This window comes from Octopus bimaculoides, chromosome 14 (assembly GCF_046866305.1).
Source record: "Octopus bimaculoides isolate indiv1 chromosome 14, ASM4686630v1, whole genome shotgun sequence".
NCBI lineage: Eukaryota > Metazoa > Mollusca > Cephalopoda > Octopoda > Octopodidae > Octopus > Octopus bimaculoides.
In genome coordinates this window covers 29,334,706-29,358,902 of record NC_142941.1, presented here as the reverse complement: position 1 = coordinate 29,358,902, position 24,197 = coordinate 29,334,706, and the positions used below count along the sequence as shown (strand labels likewise).

At 36.1% G+C, this 24,197-nt stretch overlaps 1 protein-coding gene across 1 annotated transcript; it reads right to left on the bottom strand.

Annotated features, from left to right (window-relative positions):
* Window positions 1-10,356: 10,356 nt before the first annotated feature.
* LOC106875306 (large ribosomal subunit protein bL9m) lies at window positions 10,357-24,016 on the bottom strand. The gene is made up of 8 exons (XM_014923397.3): window positions 23,329-24,016; window positions 21,844-21,942; window positions 17,057-17,213; window positions 15,558-15,676; window positions 15,026-15,061; window positions 12,383-12,484; window positions 10,879-10,959; window positions 10,357-10,565 (listed from the first exon to the last, which is right to left on the bottom strand). Exons 2-8 carry the CDS (start codon window positions 21,940-21,942, stop codon window positions 10,428-10,430), a joined length of 732 nt encoding a protein of 243 aa, XP_014778883.1. The 5' UTR covers window positions 23,329-24,016; the 3' UTR covers window positions 10,357-10,427.
* Between the last annotated feature and the right edge of the window lie 181 nt (window positions 24,017-24,197).

Below are 24,197 nucleotides of genomic sequence, written 5' to 3'. Positions count from 1 at the left end.
TTTTTGTATTTATTTTCATTTTATGTTTCCAATGCATATCAGCCCTAATCTAGCAGATTTATGATCAAAAACGTTCCAGTCGTGATCATTACAGCTTTCTGTTATTGTTGGGTTCCAGGTCAGCCCTGATGCTACAGAACTATGATCAAAGACATTTCGGACTTGACTGTCCTGTTTATTTATTTATTTTTTTCAACTTACAGCTACATTATTTAATGTATTCCTAGCTACATTAGCCTCCGTATTGCTGCTTTTATAATGGTTTGGTATGATTTGAAGATGTAACAGTTATTTCTAGCATGACGCGCAACTACGAAGCAGCCTCCTTCTTTGGTTCCTGCCTCATACTTATTTTCAAAAGGGCTCCAGCTGCAACCATCCGGTTTTTTGTATATCAAGGTTAGGGTGGCCAAACGTTCCTTATATACGGGACATGGCCCATATTTGATAATTTTGTCCCCTGTCCCATACTGACCGTTCAGGGACACCCAAAATGTCCCATATTTAGTTCATTTTCAAATCTCGAAATAAAAAGATATTTTTACTACCTTCTTACGGTTCTTAGTTGTAACTTTATAAGTAATTGTTTTCTTTTTTCATATCCACTTTGATTGGTTAAAATTACCCAAATAGGGCAACTTTAATACGAAATAACTACTAAGATACGAAATTTTATCAAAAATGTTGGAAGAGAACCATGTTCAGCATGAGAAATTACATCAGTATATGAAGTTTCAAACTGTTTAGTTAAAAAAAAATAATTTTTAAATCTGTGAGCGAAACTGAACAGATCCGTCCTGTGTAGGCTTGGGGTCCCGCTGCGGCACTCACTCTAGCTACATCATGCTGCCCCATAAAAGCATCATCCGGGGTGCGAAACACTTCTTGCCCTTTGTGCTAGTTATGCTATTGCTGCTTGGACGACATAAATAACTTCTGTTGAGACAACTACTTTTACTGGGGCAGCATAAATAACTATAATCATGAGCTTGGAAAGTCCTCCAAAACTGACGAGAGTGATAAAGCTCATGTTGAACAGATTGCATTGACATTTGTGGAGGAAATGAGTAAAAGGGAATTGCAGTGCTTCATGCAAGGCTTGATAGGGAAAGAGTCAAGATAAGTGTATCAGGTTAGTAGTAGTAGTAGTAGTAGTAGTAATAGTAATAGTAGTAGTAGTAGTAGTGCACAACAACTAGCTAGTTTTAAGGAGAAGAGGTCATTGTAGAAGTAGAAGAATGAAGAGGCATCATGTCTGTGGGACAAAGTTTGAGTATGTTGCTGTGGGAGTCCTGGTAGCTTTCTTTGGGGTGTTTTCATGAACTTAATCTGTTATCATGTAAGATTTTTCCTAAATCTGACATCAGAACTGAACTTACACAGATTATTGAGAAAAGAAATGGGATGGAGATTAACAGACAAGTATCAGGATGCCTTGTGTAGAGGAAACCAAATGATAGTCTCTGACCTTGATCCAATGAGGGAATTTTTATGAAGTCACTTCATTGGCTAGAAATAGCAGTAAATCTAATAAACTCAGAACGAATGGCTTGGTTGAGGGCACACCACCACCTATTATTAATAATGGCACCGGTTAATGCCCTCTTCACTAACTCCTTAACCTGGGCATGGAAGGTTTTACAAGTCAAAATAGACTTGTTCATCTTCCAGTACCCTGGTCCCTGCCTATGACACTTATCTAGGTACACCTCAATGTCACAAACTTGTGATCCATGTAAGGGACGCAACAAAAACGTGAACAACTAAACATATTCCTATCTATATTCCTAACAAATATCCTATCTATATAAGATCTGAGTGAACCGTCGTTATTAGTCTACATCCACTGAGGAACAAGTGGTTCATCCAGTCTATATTGGTCTACTAGATTATAGCTTTCTAGTAGCCTTTTTAGGCCAGGGTTTCCACTTCTATCAGTCAAGCCAACACTATCCACCCGTGCATCAAGAATAGTGTTAAAGTCTCCTAGTACAACTAGAGTTTTTGATGTCACTAAGAAGTTCTCCAGGACCTGGTAAAAACCAGCCTGTCTACACTCTTTTGGTGCGTAGACAGCTATCGACCTGAAGGACTGTTTATTTACATGTGTTACATCCAGAATGACCAGCCTACCTTCTGGGTCCAGAAAGGCTGTACTTATCTGCACATCCAAGTTTTTCCTGAATAAGACCACTACACCCCTGCCTCCCAGCTGACTAGGAAAAATAAATTTCTCGTAGTCATTTAGAAGAGGCGAGAATGCTTGGACTCAGTCACAACACATACATCTATATCTAGTGACCTAAGGTCATTCAGGAGACAAGTCTGTTTCCATTTCGACCCCAGGCCACACGCATTTACACACCCTAGCTTAATCTCCATAGTAAAGTATACTTACTTACATTTTAAGTTTGAGGAGGGGCTGCAAGAATTCAGCTTCCTCTCCATCCTTTTTCTTTTGCAGTGTAGCCACTGGACTGACCATAAAAATTCTACTGGCCATCTCTTGACTTATATCTTTTAAGTCATTAGGATATGTTTCTTTTAGTTCTTTGAATAATCCTGCCTCCATCCTCACAATTCGGATGTGAGGCGGCATGTCCTTGTTGTCTTTATAAACCCAAGCTTTGTAATAGCTCTTATCACTCTTGATAGTACCTCATTCTTTTTCATTAGAGGACACAATTTTTTCTTGTGCCTTGGGGTGGGGTTTGGCAGTGGGTTTTAACAAGGAGATGGTGTGGGGTTTTTTCGTGTGTGTCTGTACTTGGCTTGTTTTCTTTGTGTGGGGAGGGGAGTCCAGGGCTTGGGCCTTTTTCCTCTTTTGGGCTTTAACCACGGTAAATTCCATTTCTTCTTCTGTGTTTTTAGTTGTATCTTGTGTTTTCCTTGTTTTTTCCTGTGTTTTCTCTTGTGTTTTTTCTTGTGTTCTTTCTTGTCTTTTCAGTTCTTGTTTCTCTTTTTCTCCTGTCTCTAGTGGTTCTTTTTGGGGAGGGGCTTCACTCTTTTTTTCTTCAGGCTTGCATTCAGAGCAGTTGTAACCCTCTTTGCTGCACTTAAAGCAGCATGGCCAATGCCCCTCTACTACAACTCTCGCACCCAGCCCCTCCCCTATAAATATCCTATTGGGCAGCTCTTCTAGTACTTTAGGGGTGGCTTGAGCCCTGACCTCAAGAGTCTGCCCTTTTCAATTTTTGGCCTCTTTCCTCTTCATCTGTAAAATAGACATTTTTTCCTCCATATCATAAGTTATGGCTGTTGCTATCCAAATTACGTATATCTTCTACAGTAATTTTTGCCATTCTTCTACCCAAATACGTTGGTAGCAAAATTATTTCCTCATGTTTTAGTGTTCTTGTTGGTAACTCCTTAGCTGAGTTCTCATTAGCAAATTGTGCTTCTACTGTAGCATTCCTTCTACCACATCCAATGTACACAATTTTATTCCATACAGGTACCAGACACCTTTCAATTATTTCACTTTTACAAGTTCCAATTCATTTTTCCTTTACGTTATACATTTTGTATACTACTGTTCTCACAGCTATATTTTATACAATTTCCTATAGAGGAGATTTCTATACCTAAACAATTCAGCCATCATCACCTCTGGCGTTATCATTTTACCGCCTATGGCGGCAGAAAAATCGGGTTTTTCCATAAACACTTGTTTCCATAATGTAATTTAATAGATCAAATAAATTCCTTAAAAAGGAATATACAAATTGACAAAAATATTTTTTTTGAGAAAAAATAATTTTTGCCAAAATTATTGACAAAAATAATATTTTTTACCCTGCAAAGAGTAAAAAATCAAAGAATTCAAATCACAAGAAGTCCAATAGCAGTTGTTTCCAATAATATTAAAAATTTCACAACAAACAAAGTTTGTTCTTTTTTAGAAGCGTTGAGATGTATTGTAAGATACAGAAATAAATTTATTTCTCAAACGCGTGATAATGCTATAAATAGCGTGATCAGGATAAATTATCCATTTATTGCAGAAAAATACACTACTGGCCAGCCATGAGACTCTAACTCACATCTCTGTGATTACGCATCAAGTGTTTTACCATTAAACTAAACTGCCCAGCAACAAATTCTTGTGCAATTTTAGAACTTATAAATTTTCTGCAATAAATGGATAATTTATCCTGATCACGCTATTTATAGCATTATCACGGGTTTGAGAAATAAATTTATTTCTGTATCTTACAATACATCTCAACGCTTCTAAAAAAGAACAAACTTTGTTTACTTTCATCGTAAAGTTGAATTTAACGTTAGTGTCTTATGAAGCTAAATTTATAAGTGAAGGCATCTGTCTTGAAGAAACTCATCAGTATAAAAGAATTTCTCTCTTGTTTAATAGATATAGCAACTTATGAAGAAGAGAATTAAAAGTGATACAGGGTGGGCAGTCCCTAATACTAACTGTGACTATGTAATATTGTTTTTACCTCAATACTTAATTATTTCTAGTGAGCTTTTTCAATAATCCATGGAAGGGTTCACAAAATAAGAACATCTAACTGTAAAACAATGGATGAATAAGTAATTATTCAATCTATGCTAGCATGAAAAAATGGACATAGAATGAATGAACAAATTTATTTATTGCTTTTCAAGTAAAGGGTATTTCTAAAGCACTTATTCTCTAAACACTTCTAGTTTCTTACAATATACAATAATTTACTTACTGAAATATTTACCACTGTTTCAGCAATTATGGTGAAGGTTTATGCTTCAATGATGAGGTCAGAATGATATTGAAATATAGCTAGAGTTGACTCCCATGCCTGCTACAAGACTGATAACACTATTAGTCATTATTCTTCTGGACTAAAGACTTAATTTTTTGAGGTTCCCTACATTAAATATGTTAACACTAACTCACTGTTGTTGTTTTTTCATGCAGATGGTATCTATGAATACTTTATTTTCTGAACATTTTCATGTTTAGGTTTTTGTAGAAGGGGTAAAGACAAGAAACATAAGCAGGTGAATGAAGCAGAGATGGAAACTTCCAATCACTGAACCAAAATTTCAGTTTTATAGAGTGGGATCAAGACTTTCTTACCTGTCAAACCTTTTTACATTTATGCAGACATATGAGAATAGAGAGGGGGGGGGGAATTTAACAAAGAAAGTGATCAGGAAGTGATGGAAGTCTCACCTGATTCTCTTCGGGTCCTGAGCAAACATCTTCACCATATCTTCTAATAAGGAAATTTTCAGCAGAGTAGACTCTACAATAATAAGGCCTTAGCAGGAATGGTTTTAGTGAGAATATAATGTAGATAGAGAAATCCCTTCTCATCCTAAATCCAAAGAGAACCAGGAGGCTGAAAGTAACTTGGTTTAATCATCTACACAGTTTAGCTGTCACTACAATTGTTGCTCGGAACTTTTTATTTCTCATGAGACACCACTTCCTGACTCAATGCAAATATGGCAAACTTTTCAATGCATACAACATTGAAGCTATTCTTGCCTGGATAATGCCACATCCAGCATTATACATTATAACTGAAATGATATATTGATGCTGCCCAGCATCTCACCTGCACTTGTTAAAATCAAGCCACATGTATACTGGGGGAGTCTATCTATCGAAAACCATTGTATATAGAGTTACATTCAGTCACTAGATGGTAACCAGAGGAATTATATGGGACTCAATATCTACAACTTCAAAGGACAACATAACACCTGCACTACTTTAGGTCTAGAGACAAGTAAACTCCACTTCCGTTCTTAATCCACTGTAACTTGGGACATCAGTGACAGTACTCCTCCAAACTCCAGTGGAATACATAATTGCAAGTTCTGGCTCACTGAGAATCTTCATTTCCTGAAACAGCTTGCAGTATTCTTCAACTGGAAATCTGAGATTATCAACTGTCATTACAGACAAACATTTCTCCTGAGATAATTTAAACCAAGTCAAAACTAAAATCTGGAACTATCAAAGAGTTAACTCCCTTACAACCTTGTGCTGCCTTACAATCTAATAGTGGTTTGTTATAACTCAGTAACAGTCTAAATCCAATGGAAACCAAACTTATCAACTAATAAGGATCTGAATTTCTGGACAAAAGTAGCTAATGTTTACTTATGTAAAGCTGATGGGTGAGACATATGCTTTTATGCTTATGAAACACCAATTATATATATGTATAAGCAAAATTTAGGTGAGTTAAAATATATTTGTGACATATCTTAACTGTTAAAAGGCAAATTCGCTGCAGTTACTGTGGAGAAAATATCTCTCTTATGGTAATAAAGTGAAAACATCCGGTTAGTTCTGTGTCGCCTTCTATCAGGAATCCTAGATATCAATGTTACAAGTTTTTTGACTCTTGTCAATGGGATGTACCTAAGAGAGGCAACTCTGAACAAACTTAAAGTTGCCTCTCTTAAGTACATCCCATTGACGAGTCAAAAAACTCAAAACATCAATGTCTGGGATTCCTAATAGATGGCGACACAGAACAAACCGGGTGTTTTCACAATCTTTTTACCATAAGAAAGATATTTCTCCATGGTAACTGTAGTGAATTTGCCTTTAAGGAGTTGAAATATGTCACAAACATATTTTAACTAACCTAAATTTTGCTTATGCCTAAACACTGCTTGGTGCTAACATTTCGTTATTTTCCTTGATCGAGCAATCTACTGGCGCAAATCAGTCAATGTTGTTGACTGAATTTCACATAAAGCTATCGCTTGATAAGTTTGTTCAGAGTTGCCTTGCTTTGCTATATCGTTTGCTGCTGGAATCTTTGCTAGTGTGAGTCTCATTTTTCTGTTGGTGATTTTTGTCAATTGTTATACTGTTTGTTGTTCTGTGGATTCCTGTGTGAATCAAACTTTTGATGTCATTTCGACGGTGTTTTTGCCCTACAGGACGGAAAATTGTTGTTAATTGATTATTGTGAACTTTGCCCGGTACAGGGTGAAATATATTTTTCTACTTTTATCATTTGTGACAGAAAGTGTATTTTTTCTATGTTGTTGTCTGTAAAGACAATATTGTGTCTAAAAAAAAAAAAGAATTTGATTTAAAATCAAATAAAGATTTCCCCTCAATGCAAAGAAATATTGAAGCAAATGAAGGTGAAAAACCAAGTTTTTCAGCAGCCGTTGGAGGCAACTTTATAGATATGAACATTACAAAGGAACAATTGTTCAAGTTCAGAAATCTTATAAAGAAGACAAGAAGTCTCACTAAACTCTTGCCACCACCAGAGACTATACAAAGTGTTCTATAAAATTTACAATAAAAAGGTATAGAGATTAATGCCTACAAAAAATGAAACAGTGGAAAAGTGTCTGGTGCCCATATGGGACAAAATCGTGTACATAGGAAAAGGAGTGAGAAGTGCTACAGTGGAGGCGCATTTTAAAGATGCCGAAATGGCAAAGCAAATATCAACTCAAATATTAAGGAACGACGAAATAATCCTCCTTCCGACATATTTAGGAAGGAGGAGAGCAAAAATCACAATAGAGGAAATACCAATGGGGTACGAGGTGTCATGGTTGGCCGCTGCAGTTATCTATGACGCCGAGGAGGAAATAACTATACTACAAATGAGGAGGAGGGTAGCCATTAATTGGAAAGGCTAAACCCTGGAAATTGTCATACAGGCCCCAAATGAGGTTCTGAAACCAAGGCCCAATCGAATCTTTATAGGGGAGGGACTAAGTGTCCATGTCTCGGTGGAAGGTTGAAGACCAAGGTGTTTTAAGTGTGGCGAGAAGGGACACGTGAGGTCAGACTGCGAAAATGTAAAAAAGACAAAAAAGGTAGATGTCCCTCCCCTAAAAGAAAAAGGTATAGAAACCAACAAGGAGGAGGAGACAAAAACAGGAAAACCGGAGAAAGAGACAAAGAGGAGGAAAATAAATCACAGAAAACAAATGATGGGGATAAAGGAAGTCAACAAGATAAAACGGAAGAGATGGATTACACAGTTGTGACATATAAAAGGAAAAAAGCCCCAGCCCCTGACTCCCCTCCCATAACAAAGAAAGCAATAACCACAGGCACACAAGAAATTTCCCCAGTCCACTCCCAAATAGACCCCCCCCTCAAAAGAGAGATTTATAAAATACAACGATAAAACCAAGTAATGGCTAGAATTTTTGGAGGACACCTGCAGGTGTTCATATATAAGCATTGTTACAAGACATGCCAGCCCATATTAGGCTGGCAAAAGTTATAGACGATGAACTTTACGAATCATGTAAAAAAAAGGTATCCCAGTGATTTGCTGGACATGACTAAAGAAGTCGTCCAGAAAATGCTAGAGGTTGCACCCCAGAGAGAAAAAGAGGGAGAGACTGCCAAAATTAGTGCAGCCCCTCCCGAAAACGTAAAAACGTAAGTTTCTTTTGCTGTTTTAAATTCTTCCATGGAGATTAAAGTAGGGTGTATAAATGTACGTGGCTTGGGGTCGAGATGGAAACAAATCTGTCTCCTGAACGACCTCAGGTCACTAGATTTGGATATATGTGTGGTAACTGAGTCCAAGATGAATGAGCCACATACGTTCTGACTTCTTCTAAGTAGCTATGAGAAATTTATTTCTCCTAGTTGTCGGGGAGGCGCGGGCATGGTGGTTTTGTTCAGAAAAAGCTTGGATGTACAGGTAAGTACAGTCTTTCTGGACCCAGAAGGTAGGCTGGTCGTCCTAGATGTGACACATGTAAGTAAGCAGTCTTTCAGGTTGGTAGCTCTCTATGCTCCGAAAGAGTGTAGGCAAGCTGGTTTTTTCCATGACTTGGGAGAATTTCTTGGTAACGTCTAAGACTCTAGTTTTAACAGGAGACTTTATCACTATACTCGATGCACGGGTGGATAGTGTTGGCTTGGCAAACAGAAGGGGAAATCCTGATCTCAAAAGGCTACTAACAAGCCATGACTTAGTAAACCGCCATAGACTGGATGAACCGCTCGTTTCACAGTGGACGTGGTCTAATAACGACAGTTCACACAGGTCTTATCTTGATAGAAATAGAGATAAGGATAGTTGTCCACGTTTCAACTGCGTCCCTTACATGGACCACAAATTTGTGACATGTAAGGTGTACTTAGTTAAGTGTCATAGATAGGGACCAGGGTACTGGAAGCTAAACAAGTCTATCTTGATTTGTAAAGCCTTCCGGGCCTGGGTTAAGAAATTAGTTCAGAGGGCATTATGTGGCACCATCATCAATAATAGATGGTGGTGCGCCCTCAAACGAACCATTCATTCAGAGTCTGTTAGATTTAGTAAACAGCCATGTTTAGAAAAGACTAGAATAGAAGGGAAATTAGCTAAGGAATTAGAAGAGGCCATGGAATCTGGCTCTGCATCTAGAGTGATGGTGGCAAAGGCGGTCTTGTTCCGCCACCTCAAAGCCAAACACAAAGGGTGTAGAGTCAGGTCTAAGTTACGTGCAGTGGGGGGAAAGGGCATTAACGTTGCCGGATGGGCTCGTCGTGTGGAGAGTTGTAGAGGCAGAGAAGCCTCTATAAAGTCTTTAATTGACAAGCAGGATCGTAAGATCGAAGGACAAGAAGAGATGCGGAAGGCTTTTCATCAGCATTTCGCCCGGTTGTTCAGGGAGAGCAATGCGACGGACCGTGGGAAGCCCCTAAGCGACTTCCTCGCCGGCAGGTCGCGACTCTTGATACGGGAGGCGAGGTGCTGTGAAGGGTCGATCACAGCCAAGGAGGTCAAGGAGGTGCTGGCTGAATGCGCCAGGGACAAGTCGCTGGGGATAGATGTTCTGCCCTACAAAATGCCAGAACAGATACTGCCAGGTGTCCCTCTTGACCTAAGTTCTGCCAATCTACCATTAACCCTGAAAACATGAAAGGCAAAGTTGACCAGGGAGGGATTTGGACTGAGAGTGCTGAGAGTCAGAGCAAATACTGTGAAGCATTCTGGCCCAAGAGTCTAACGACTTTCCCAATCTACTTCCTTGTGAAGGACACTTTCTGTGTCCTGTTTTTTAGTTTAAGGGTGGGTAGGGAGAATCTAACTTTCAAGACAGATACCTTCACTATGGTTAGAGATATTGAATTTCTTGCTAGTCTCTAATGAGAACAAAGAAGAGGAAAGAAGAGTAAGCAGGTTAAATATATATCAGTTACAGATGAACACATTATATACACTCACAAATAAAATGTTATGCTTTATGTCCATGGCATATTGCAGCAATGTTATAAAACCTCTATGAAAATTGATTCACCTTAGACAGGCACATCTAAAAGTGTTAAAAAACAAACAAGTGTACTTTATAACAAAAGCAAAACAAAAACAAAATTTAAAGAAATATTAAAAAAACAAGAAACTACAATGATACTTTTTTAAATGATTTAATTTAAAAACAAACAAAAAAAAACCTCTCTAATTAGCAAATATATAGCAACTTTAAACTTCCCATATTTGTCTGTGCTTCTTTTCTTTTTTTAACATGGTTGGTAAGTCGGTAGGAATAACATCTTTCGAAGGATCTTTATGTTTCAAAATAATGAGGCATTTCACCGTCACCTCTTCTTTACCATTCATCTGAAATGTAAAGGAGTAAATACAGTCACAGGTATCTGGTGTGTACATGTGTGTGTGTGTGAAATAAAAGTACATGCATTTCTTTAAACAGCGTGTTTGGTTCAACAACTAGCTTAATATTAATACATCCAGTTAGTATAAGAAGTCAAAGCATGTAATGAAACAGAAAAGGCAAAATTAAGACTAAAACTTAGTTTTCACCATTGTTTTAGTAGAGATAGAGTAACAGTAGAGAAATACAGACAAGATATATAAATAACAACAATAAAACTGGCGGTGATCTTCTAGAAGTAACTTGAAAACACAAGCTTACTTTCAATTGTATATCTATTTCCTCAGGTTCTGTAATTACTTTATCAGGCAGAGTGATGGCTTCTTCAGCTACTTCAACACTCTTCAGAAACAGAAAGAAAATTAAAAGGAAAATAAGAGAACAAACAATATTACTGTAATTGTATTAACTGACCTAATGAATATGCTAGATAGTATATCTATTATTTGGACTAATTGTTGAAATACAGGGTTTCTTTCTTTTCATACATAAAGGGATTACACGAGGCATGTAGATGTGAATGTGGCCTCAAACGTTCTGGTAAAAGGGAAGATTTATGATAAACTAATGTAAAATATATAGCTCTTGAATCTTGGCTATAAATTTTCAATTTTACATATCATCATAAGTGCATTAAGCTATGTATCTATGGCTCTGCATAAAAAAATCCAATCTGTTAGTAGCACAACAAAAATTTGTAAGATGTTCAAAAGATTCTTGATCTGAGATACTTTAAATGAATATGTGCATACACTTGGTTGTGTTCATCTACAAGGACATACAATGTACTTGACAATGTCTATCATGAGCTGTGAAGCAGAAAATAATTCCTCAAAGATAGTCTTTATAAAGAACAAATTTCACTCTACTATTACTGAAGAGCACTTAAATTCTTTATCCATATAGTCTGTAAAGAATGACATTGCAAGGAAACTCTTAGTATGATAAAAGTTTACATGAATACATTGCAGAAAAAAAGACTAGTTTGTAAAATGTGGTTCAGGTAGAATGTATTCCCACAGGTGTTTAAAATGAAAGATTATATTAACTCTGGTCTTTGATGTGTTTTATTTCAATAATCTACACATCATCAAGCATAAATAATGCCTAATTTTCATCCTTCCATATCTTAAAAGGTATAAGTAACTCTGATATGAGAGGTAACACGGTACAGCAATTTAAACCAAAAGTTGAGATGTACTGGTTAAATTTTATTTTAAAATTCCTAATAATCTGTCATGGAACAAACATATTGAAAAAGGTAACAGTGATCACCCAGTGCATGTTACTGGGAGAAAGAGGCTCACTGCATGGCCCTTCTTTCCCATAGATTTCACCCAGTCTCGACATTTTCCATCCTTTGGGCTTCAAAGTCCTTGCATGGGTAGTAGGGCCTTTCACACCTTGCTGAAAGATATTCTATAATTATCCTACAAGAGTGGAGGGTGTGGGATGTAATAGTTCAAACTTTAGGGCCACAAAAATGGAAGTCAGCTACTGACTAGATTAAAATAGATGATATACTTTTGTAGGAAATATGCAACACTGCATGTTACATGTTACTCTAAAGTTTTTAGGATAATTTAGGCCCTACAATCAAGATTCATGTTAAACCTGGTAGTATAGACTTTTACAATATTTACTCTTCTCAAAGTATATTCAATCAAAATTAATCTTCTTGAGCATAATATGGTATCTGCTGAGTCTATCTTCACAATTAGTCAAAGATTATAAGAGAAAATAGTTCAACAGTAGAATACTTTACCCTCAGTCTAAAAGCCACAACAACATGCTCCTTGCTCAACACCCATGGATTATCACCACTCATTGGAATAGTAAGGTACATGTTAGATAATATTTTCAGAGTCTACAAATAAAATATCAAGAAATTATTATCGTCATCATCATCATCATTGGTTTAATAATTATATCTTTCACACAAATAGAGCAGCTATTCTCTCAGAGTTCTATTTTTGTGACTGCTTTATTTCCATTGTTCTGTGTTAACATATAGTCAAGATGTTAAATTTTTGTTTGGTGTTGGAGCAAATTTACAGTTACAGCTACTTGTTACCACTTAATCTAGGAAATAAAAAACAGAATGTATTTTATCAACCAAGTAGACTGAAGCCAGCAGATTTATGTTCCTTAAATAGGCTCATGAACTAACAAAATTGGAGACATAAATGAAGTAATGTGACATGCCATCATCCTAATAACAATGTTTCCTAACAGGCATAAAGCTACATATTTTGTTAGCAGAGAACAGTTGATTAAATCAAATCCATTATTTGACTGGTTTTATTTTATCAACCTGGAAAGATAAAAGGCTGTGTTGACTTTGATGGGGTTTGAACACAGATGTAACTAAAAATTGATTTTAAATTTTGGCACAAGGTCAGCAATTTCGGGAAGTGAGTAAGTTGATTACATCAGCTCCATAGTTCAACTGGTACTTATTTTACTGACCCTGAAAGAATGAAAAGCAAAGCTGGCCTTGGCAGAATTTGAACTCAGAACATAAAGACAGGTGAAACGCCACTAAGTATTTTGCTCAGTGTGCTAATGATTTTGCCAGCTTACCACATTGATGTGACTAAATATTGGTTTCAAATTTTGGCATAAGGCCAGTAATTAAGGGGAAGGGGCTAAGTCGATTACATCGACCCCAGGGCTCAACTGGTTCCTATTTTATCAACCCCCAACAGGATGAAAGGAAAATCAACCCTGGCAGCAGTTGAACCCAGAACATAAATGCAACTAGGCATTGTGCTTGATGTGCCAACAATTCTGCCAGCTCACTGCCTTAATGTAACTAAATATTGCAAGCTATTTTTGTTTAGTGTACTCTTAATTCAACCATTTAGGGATAAATTCAATTCTGTAGTGTGAGATTCAACCTCAATATCTTGCATTTCTTTTTCTGTACTCTGATATCAGGAACATTCAAATTCAGATCATCAGTTGGGTATGAGATATTTTGGTGCACGCATTTTGGCACCACTTATTTGGCAATGCTGATTCAATGATGACATTTGAATCCAGACATGATGATGTTTCTCTCCCTCCTCCCATCTCTCTCTCTCTCCACTTATGTGTATGAGCTTATTTTTCTTTATGTGTATAAGAAGAGGGGAAAATATTTATGCTGGTCGTTTTCAATTAATAAATTGCAATGTCTCTGTCTGTCTTTCTCTGTTTATGTGTGTAAGCAATCTAGTAATGTTTGTATATGTAGCCTCTCTCTCTCTCTCTCCCTCTCTATTTGTGTGTGCATATTTCTGTGCACATGTGTATGTATGTGTGTGTTCGCCTCTAGTCCCAGAAAATACTGTTGCCAAAATATGCTGAAAATCCAGTCAGCCAGGCTAAATCATCAGCATTCAAACAGCTGTACCCAATCATCTCATTTGAAAATCGACTACAGTGCACTGTCCTCAAACAGTAAACAGGGTGTCTCAGAATTAACTATCTTTTTCAATGAAACTGATCAAATTTTTTTAAATCTGACAGAATTTTATGTTTATTACTTAATTTTTATCATGTGCTCCATCTGTATCCCTGCAAATTTCAAATCTATCCTTAGCATTACAAAACACCTTTCAGGAGTTATCTCCTGCACTGCTAACTAAATGTGTTCTTTAATTTCAGCCAAACTGTTGCTCCATGCAGGGGATGGAGGTAGAGAAAATGATTGCAGCCAAACTGGAGAAAAGCTGTTGTGGATCTAACAGGAATGAAAATAAAATTATAGACAAAATAAAAAATGTATACACCTTTAACACACATTAAACATAAATAAAGTGATACAGTTAAGAGATGAGGAATTATGTACATTATTTACATTTGATGGATATTTGTCCTCATCTTGTTTGTTGTTAACAGGTGTCTTGGGGAAATTTCGAACCTGGGTTCTCATTCCTAAGGTATTTTTCGATGTTGTTGCTGCTGTTGTTGTTGGTGCAACAACAACAACAACATCAAAAAATACCTTAGGAATGAGAACCCAGGTTCAAAATTTCCCCAAGACACCTGATGAAGGCTGGAGGGTATATCAGCTGAAAAGTTGTGTTAACAACAAACAAGATGAGGAGAAATATCCGTCAAATGTAAATGATGTATAAATAAAGTGAGTTTTTAAAAAAATTGTCTGATTTCACTGAAATAGGTGATAGTTAAGTTTGGGGTACCCTGTATTTTGTACTCACTAATATATCAGACTCACAACAGATTCCAGTCTTACTTCACAGGTGATATACTAGCAGTAAGAAGACCCATCCAGATGGACAGCTAACACTCTAGCAATATCCAAATATTTAAACATTTATTAACCCTTCCAACCCATTTTAGCACTGAAATATCAATCTAAAAGTATTTGAAATAAAATGGAAAATGTAAACCAACTTACCAATCTTGCCCATCGAGAACCCAGGAATTCTTCACTCTAAGAATATAGAAAATATAGAAATAGAAAATTAAAACTAATACTTTATACATGTGTGTGTGTGTGTGTGTGTAAATACATGCACACATACATACATTTTGCAAATGCTTTGGGCTGCCTTAAAGTGTTTAATAAAATAAATTGCCTCCAGTGCATACTTTTAATGTTTGGTACTTATTCTATTAGTTTCTTTTACCAAACTGCTAAGAAATGGTATGAATGCAAACAAATCAACACCAGTTGTCAAGCAATAGTAGAGCGACAAACACAAACCGAATTCACTCCAAAGGTATTGGTCAACACAGTGGGACTGAACATGGTTGCAAAATGAGCTTCTTAACTACATAGCTATGCCTACAGAAGTAGTTTACATAAGAATTTACATTTAAGAGGCAGGGAAATGGGAAATATTGACATGCATACTTTTACAAAAGGCATTAGTAACATAATCAAAATGATTCTAACTGGGACTGAAAAGGACAAGCCCTTTACTTACTGTCACAGCAAACTTCTCAATGTTTTCAGGTGATGCATACATTGCTAGTCCTGCTGGATACAGAATATTGCGGAATAACTTTCTTTTCACAGTTACCAATTCGTTCTTATAGCCAATGCCTGTTAATTGAGAAAAGAGACAAACCATAGCAATGTCAGATGTGGAATGTGCGACTCAAAGGAAGGAAAATCTGCAAGGATTGAAGAAGATCACACTTCTAATGTGATTTTCAAAAAAAAAGAGCTTAACCCTTTTGTTATCAAACTGGCTGAAACTGGCTCCAGCTCTGAGTACAAATGTCTTGTTTGCATAAGTTTTTAATTAAAATCTTCCACCAAACCTTAGTCACAATTTATGTTCCTAACACTAGCTGAATGATAACTAAGTTATTTTACTAAATTCTTTGTTATATTTAAAGCAATTGAAAGAAACACAGAGCATTTCAAAATAAATACAGTAACGAAAGGATTGAAGAGAACTTAGAAATGGTCTAGAAGTCAATATCAACCTCTACATCTCAGGAGAGAGACTGATAAGAGACTTATACAGAGTGCTGAGTAGATACATATGGTTTAGATGTTAGGGTGAAAATGAATGACAGGGGTCGATTTAATAATGACAATAATGATTTCTAATTTTGGCACAAGATCATCCATTTCAGAGGTGGGTGATAGTTGGTTACTGAACACAGTGCTCAACTAGTACGTATATTACCAACACTCTCAAAAGGATGAAAGGCAAAGATGACCTTCGTCGAATTTGAACACAGAACATAAAGAGCTGGTAGAAATACTGCTAAGCAGTTTGTTTGATGCACTAACAGTTCTACCAGCTTGCTACTTTCCAATAATAACAATCCCTTCTAATTTTGGCACAAGGCCAGCAATTTTCAGAAGTAAGTTGATTACATTGAGCCCACTGCTTAACTGATACTTATTTTATTGACCCTGAGAGGACAAAAGACAAAGTCAGTCTGGGCAGCATCTGAACAGAGAACATAAAGTGCAAGAAAAAAATGACATTAAGCCTTTTGTCCAGTGTGGTAACATTTCAGCCAGCTCACCACCTTTAATTTCTGATTTAGGTACAAGGACAGAAATTTCTAGTAGAGGGGGTTAGTCAAAACTATCGACCTTAATACTTGACTGGTACTTCACCGAAAGTTGACCTCAGTGAGATTAAACTCAGAGTGTAAAGAGCCACAAAAAATATTGCATGGAACTTTGTCTGATGCTTTAATAATTCTGCAAATCCACTGTCACCATCATCATCACAATGACACTACTAATAATAATCCATTCTACTTTAGGCTCAGGGCTTCAAATTTTTGGAGAGAGGGGTTAGTTGATTACATCAACCCCAGTGCTCAACTGGTACTTATTTCATCAACCCTGAAAGGATGAAAAGCTAAGTCACATCATTAGCAATAAGCAATTTGTCTGTCGCACTAATGGTTCTGCCATGATAACAGATAAAAATAATAAAATATAACTTCTTACCATCAATATTGTCTGTGAGGATACACTGGATATCTGGCAGTTTTTCAGCATTAGTGTTTTCAACAAATTTAAATACTCTATGTTTATCCTTTAGATGAGGTATGTCTCCTGGATTGGTTAATGGAACTGCCCATTCTCGTTTTAAAATAACTGTGTTCTACAAAATAACATTAATAAACATACATATATTTTTCAGTGAAGATATCATTTATCATATTTTTCTTTCATTTCACATGTTTTTTCCTACTAGGCACATACCATTTCTCTTATAGTCACCTTCCAATAACTTGAAGGTATGTCTTTGATACACTTTCATTTCCATCCCCTTTTTTTTTTCCCAACTGGGGTAACCATGTATCTTCCCTACAGCAAGATACCTGTTCTTGTTTCTCTATCATACTTTAACCTAGTGGTTCCCAAACTTTTTCAGGCTGCTGCCCACTTGGTTCTAAGGTCACATTCCAAGTGCCCACCCGACCACCACCACCACTCACCATCACAGACATAGACCATTTTCTGTAGCAAATTCAAAACAACAGTATTTCACAGTATTTCCACACACACACATACAGCTGTTGCGCGGAGTGCAGTACCACTCACTTTGGGAACCACTGCTTTAACCTCTTGACTTCTGGCATAAAAACTGGTCTATATGATTATGGAAATATGGATACCTATTTTATATCATGCATTTTGTCAAGTATACCATTGTTGGTTATTGCTTCCTAATGGGTTAATCACTGGTTCACTGAGTTTCTGATGGTGAAAATGACAAGGGTGTCTCTGTGAGACTCATCTTGAACAAATGCAAGATATATTTGTTTGAAGGCACAAGTTTATGAGCAATTTCTCATTGAAATTTTGCAAATGTACGTCACTGAAACGATAAACATACAAATAACACACATTTGCACTGCTTTTGTCAATCAAGTCCCAAACACAAGGTGTTGGTCAACCCACGGCAATGGTAGAAGACACTTGCCAAGGTACCATGCATCTTAGGATTGAACATTGGACTATATAGATGTGGCTATTGGATTCTGGACACTTCCTCCAGATTGGAACTTTCAAACATTCTGCAATGAGAACTAGATCATCAATATATAAAAATTCCCAATAACTACCACACATTGATAACCAACAGGACCAGTTGTATGAAATATTTGTAACAACAACTACAAAGATTTGATAACAGTGACCATGACCACAGCTTGCTATTTCAGAGGCCATGATCTAAATGATATTGATAGAAGCTGTGGTCATCATACAAATTGTTTAGCCTCAGATCAACAATCAACAATAACAAAGTACATCTACCTTCAAAATCATTCTGCTGTGATCATCCTGTCTCATTTTGTGACCTAGAAATCAACAACCACATTATCTAATGTGTATTTATATTTCTTTTTATTGGAAGGAAGAAAGCAAAGTTGACCTCAATTTTATGAGACACACTACTGACATTGTCATTTACTGCAAATGTAAATATTAGAAACACTTTCATTTTCAAAGATGATGTTGATGATTGGAAAAAATTATAATTATTGCTTGGTTTACTATGTGCATACCAGTTTTAGGGCAGGGACACAATATTCCAGTGTGTTATAAGAGTCAATTACAAAGGCTGGTGACAGAAGGGGTAACTGTCTGTAAACCACTGCCCCAGAATCCACCACCAAACCAGCAAAAAAAGCAAATGTAAAACAATGATGGAGATAACCATTAACAACTCATCTCAAGCATTCACTCATTTTATTTTAAAAAACATGAACTACAATATTCATTTGAGTACAATGCCATCTCAAATATGTGACACCTAATAATTAGTTATATATTTTATCCTCTTTGTTTTTTTACACTCTAGTACAGTGGTTCCAAAATGGTGTGGTGCACCTCATAAGTGCAGCAGAATGATTGAAAGACAATCAAAGATTTAGAAACAGTTTCAAAAAATTCATATGCCAAAAATAAATATGATTTCAAAATTTCAAATATTATTATGGATTACTTGTAATTGCATGCATGAGCCCCAGTATAGATAGTTATAAATAATTATTGACCGATTTTATCATTGTGATATTTTTGCATTGTGTCAGGTATTAAAACTAGGGTCCTCAAATTGGAGGGGAGAGTTATCAATGATAATGTTCTGACTTCGTATCTATGGTTAACTCCTTTTAACCCTTTCTCTGGCCTTCTTTGCTGTAGGGCTGCTTGTGCCTTTTCACTGGGACTTCCCTTCCCCTGAGCAGGTGACTTCGTTTCTGGCATTACAGCCACTAGAATAAAAGGCTAAATACAGGGTCATATTTTATTCCTTTCAGATCATGGATACATATTTTTTTTTAAAAAGAGTGAAAGTATCAAGTGATAACAAGGATGATGAGATTCATTTACCAATCCAGAATCATCAGATAAACAAGGTATTGAAGAAGACACACCAAATTCTACAACAGAAGCAGGTCAAAGCAAGCCTCCAAAAAAGAAAGTATGCTGACAGTATATTATGGATAGCTAAGAGTCTCAGTTTCTCATAGACTGGAGATAAAAATGCACCTCAACCTATGTGTTGGATCTGTGTTGAAAAGTTTTTCAATTCCAATATGGTCCCAAGCAAGATAAAAAGACATCTGTCATCAAAACATGAAAATCTGGCAAAGATGTTCAATACTTTGAAAGGCTTTTGGAACAACAGAAACACCAGCAATCATATTTTGAAAAACCAATGACAATTTCAGACAAGATGCAGATTGTATTGTAGGAAGTAGCAGAACTAATTGCTCAACAAACAAAACCTCATTTAATAGCTGAAAAATTAATTCAGCTTGCTAGCCGCTTGATTGTGAAAACTTTCTCTGATGATGATGCTGAGCCAGAAGTTATGAAAATTCCTTTGTCTGATAATACAATTCACAGAAGAATAGCTGATATGTCTGCTATATTGAGAACTGTGTTTCTGAAAGTATTAAGAATTCTAAATTTGCCATTCAAGTTGATGAATCTATCGACATTAGTGGAAGGGCACAGTTGCTTGCTTATAGCAGATTCATTCACAATTTTTATTTTGCAAGGAACTTGAACGTACTAGGGGACAAGATATTTTTCAAGCCCTGTCTGAGTATTTTGAAAAGGTTGAGATTTCATGGAATTCTTGTATTGGAATTTGCACGAATGGGGCCCCCAAGTATGATAGGGACTGTGAGAGGCTTGGTGGCAATCGTCAGAAAGATAAATCCAGATGTAATATCAACTCAGAGAAGCATTAGTCTCCAAGACCCTTGTGGATGATTTGAAGTTGGTTTTGGATCAAACTGTGCACATTGTAAACTTCATCAAAGCAAAACCAATAAAGGCAGGATTATTTGCTCAGCTATACAAAGACATGAAATCAGAAAACCACTGCCTACTTCTGCACACAGATGTTTGCTGGTTGTCTTGGGGAAAAGTTTTAAATCAGGTGTTGGAACTGAAGAATGAATTAAAAGCATTTTTAAAACAAGAAGGAAACCCATTGTTTCACCAGCTGGATGAGAATGACTGGTATGTGAAATATTTGACTCACAACTACAGATAAACTGACTGCATTTAAAAAAAAGCTTCAACTCTGGCTAGGAAGAGCAATGCAACATAACCAAGAAATGTTCCCATTCATAAAAAGTTTTAAAACAAGTAAGAAATTGTATGCCCTTATACAGGAACATCTTGTAATACTTTTAGAAAAAAGTTATGATTACTTTCTATCGTTGTCTACAAGAAAATTTGACTGGGTTAGAGACCCTATTGCAAATTCAAGCTGTTTAGATCTTACATTAGATGAGGAGGAAGAATTGGCAAACATTTCAAGTGATCGCACCTTAAAAATGAAACACAAGAGTGTACCATTGAACTCATTTTGGATATACAAATAGAAACAATATCCATGTGTCTTTTCAAAAGCATTATCTCCATAACATATTGCTGTGAACAAGGATCTTCAGTTCTGACAAATATCAAAAACCAAAAAAAGGGAAGGCTTCTTTGTGTTGATGAGGAAATGAGTTTGTCTATTTCAAATTAGGCCTAATATAAAGGAGATTACTCGTCAAAAACAAGCTCATACCTTTCATTAAATTTGTGTACTTTAATCATATAAGTTATTTGGGTTATATATCACATTTAACACACTATTAGTTGTTTATTATTTTTTAAATATACTTTTTATCACATAAAACTTGGTGAGATGGAAGCAAATTTTCATTCCAAAAATGCAGCTCAGAGAAAAAAAGTTTGGGAACCACTGCTCTAGTATAATGCAATGTGAAGGTGCATGACCTAGTGGTTAGAGTGTTGTACTCATGATTGCAAGATCAAGGTTTCAATTTCTGGTTTGGATGGTGCATTGTGTTCTTGAGCAAAACACTTAATTTCAAGTTGCTCCAGTCCACTCAGCAGTAAATGAGTAACCCTGTAATGGGCTGGTGTACTGTTCAGGATGAATGACGTGGTCTCAGTTACTTACATGCCATGGAAAGTGAGTAACTGGCCCTATGATTCCTCATAATATCAAGGGATTGATGATGATAATGCACTTCACTAATTTTGTCCCTGAAGTTTTTTGTATTAAATGCCTGTTATATGAGAGTAAATATAGTATTTAAAATATTAATTGGCTTTATTTTAAAATCTCCAGTGAGAAATGGTTCACCACAATTAACATGGTCTTCTCTAGCTGCAAAGTTATGCTTGTCTGGAAGAAAGACAATCATTTTTAACAATACTTAAAAGAAAACTGTTTTAATGAAACATACCCGTGTTAGTACTAAACATGAGTTATTAATATGGTTCTTGTTGGCTTGAAGAAACAAGTAATTCCCACACTGAGGTAGCTTGCGAATTAAAGACGCCATCTATAAAAAAAAGGAAAAAAATAATTTGAAAGAAATACAACAAAAATTAAGCTGGTTGTTGCTGAGCCTCAAGTAGGCCCTAGTTCAACAGACTTATGATCAAAGGTGTTCCAGCCATGACCAAGGGCAGAGCTTTTTGTCTAATGTATCCTTCTTTATTTAGAATGATGGAATTCATTTGAGAGGAATTTGGAGATCAAGCAATAAGGCTGTCATACAGATATATCAAAATATTCTCTAACAGTAGACTGATGAAGATTAAGCCAAATTTCCTTCAAATCACGAGTTGTCAATTTACTCCTTGATGTACACAGAGAGGGGGAAGTGGAACACCTTTTGACGGAATTCTGATCCAAGCAAACCATATAACTCCTCCCAGCCTTTTCTATTTGGAGGGATTTTCATTTTTTTTTTTTTTTTTTTTGCAAATTTGTGTTCTACACACTGGAATTCATTCATATGCTTATACAAGTAATTTTTAAAAACAAATTTTTTAATCACTCCCACCCCATAACTCCTAGAATTTCCACACTTTTTCGAATTTTTTTTTTTTTTTTTCGTTATTGTTTTAAAACATGGACAGTATGAATCTGCAATTTGTTTCTGTTTATAACTTCAAATTAATTTTCATACGAAAAGGTGTGTGATTTAAGGGAGATTTAGCTGTATTATTTCTAACACATTCCACGACCACCTGGTACTTTCTTCGTTTATTTGTCACTCTGACATGCATTGATGGTTTTTCAATTATTTTTCTCCCAATAAGCACTTTTTTCTGCATAATCGTATGGATTCCAGTATGCAGAACATAAATTCGCAACAGTTTTGTGAAAATTCCCCAAAATAAAATAAAAAGTTATGGTTATAATGGTGTGCTAGGATCAGAATTCCGCCCGCCTTTTTTTTTTTTTTTTGTTCTTTTTTAGTATTGTGTCAAATACTAATATTTATAAATCGAACGATCGGCTAGAAACTCGAAACCCAGTAATGACATACGAGGGGCTTTTTCGATCATAGATTTGCGAGATGAGGGCTGACATAGACTAAAAAACAACACTCAATATTGTTATTATTGTTTTGATCGAGCAAGGAGAAAATGGGTTGTGCCATTTCTGGGAAAATTAACGAAATGAAATGGGGAAAGATACTGAATTTCAGAGTTGGTTCCCGAGAATTCACATTCTAAAGTAGTCTTTAAAAAAACAAAACAACGTGCCTGCTGCATTCGAAGGGAAATCGCAGTAATTCAAATATACTCCAACTTTTATAATAGCTAACTAAATTTGTAGCTTCATAGTTAAACTTACAACTAAAACATATATTTTAATGTCAACTATATATGTTATTATGTTCAATATTGAGAAAGAGCAAAAACAAATAACTGACCTTGCGAAGATAGCGAAAGCATTCAATGACTTAATCTCTCTCTTTTTGACGGAAGTGTACCTTTAGCTATTTCGCAGCAACTGTTGACTCCAAAATAAACCATAGCAAGTGTTATTTCTAAATCAGTACAGAAATATTTCCATTTGTTGGCGTTGTTGTTTAGACTAAAATAAGGCCCATGATCAAAAGCATCCTCGCCGTGCTTATTCCGTCTTTTTGGATATGTAGGGCTACATTGTCAAATGTGTCCTTCCTGTTTACTAAAGCCGAAGAGTGCGTCTTTTATTTGTTACTTTTGGATTTTAAATACACCCCTAGAGGGGTGCGCGTGTGTGTGTGTGTGTTACATATATATACTTGTGTATTGATATTAGTCTACCCAACTACATAGAATATGCTTTGTTGACGAGGTATAATAAAACAGGAACGTGTCTGTTACTTTCTCCAGTTGACTTTAAAAACCAGATCCATTCCGATCTGTATTGTGTATATTGTCCAAAATAATATTTAAGATGTCATCAGGCATGTTTCTTGGTGGCTTCAGGTTTCACACCATAAGACTATCTAGTCCATTTCACCTAACTGACATTGATCACGTTCCAGCTTTCATCCCCAGTGGCAGTAAACCACTGGTCTCTATGCTGCATGTCTTAGTGTGTGTGTGTGTGTGTGTGTGTGTGCGTGCGTGCGTGTGTGCGTGTGCGTGCGTGCGTAAGCGTGTGTGTATGTATGTGATTACCAGAATGCTAAATTCTATAATCTGTAATACATTTCAGAGAAGAAAATTTATAAAAATATTTTAGAACTTACTTTTAGTTCCATTTAGTACAAATGTATTTTGAAAGTTCATTGTTTTTGTTCTGTTTTTC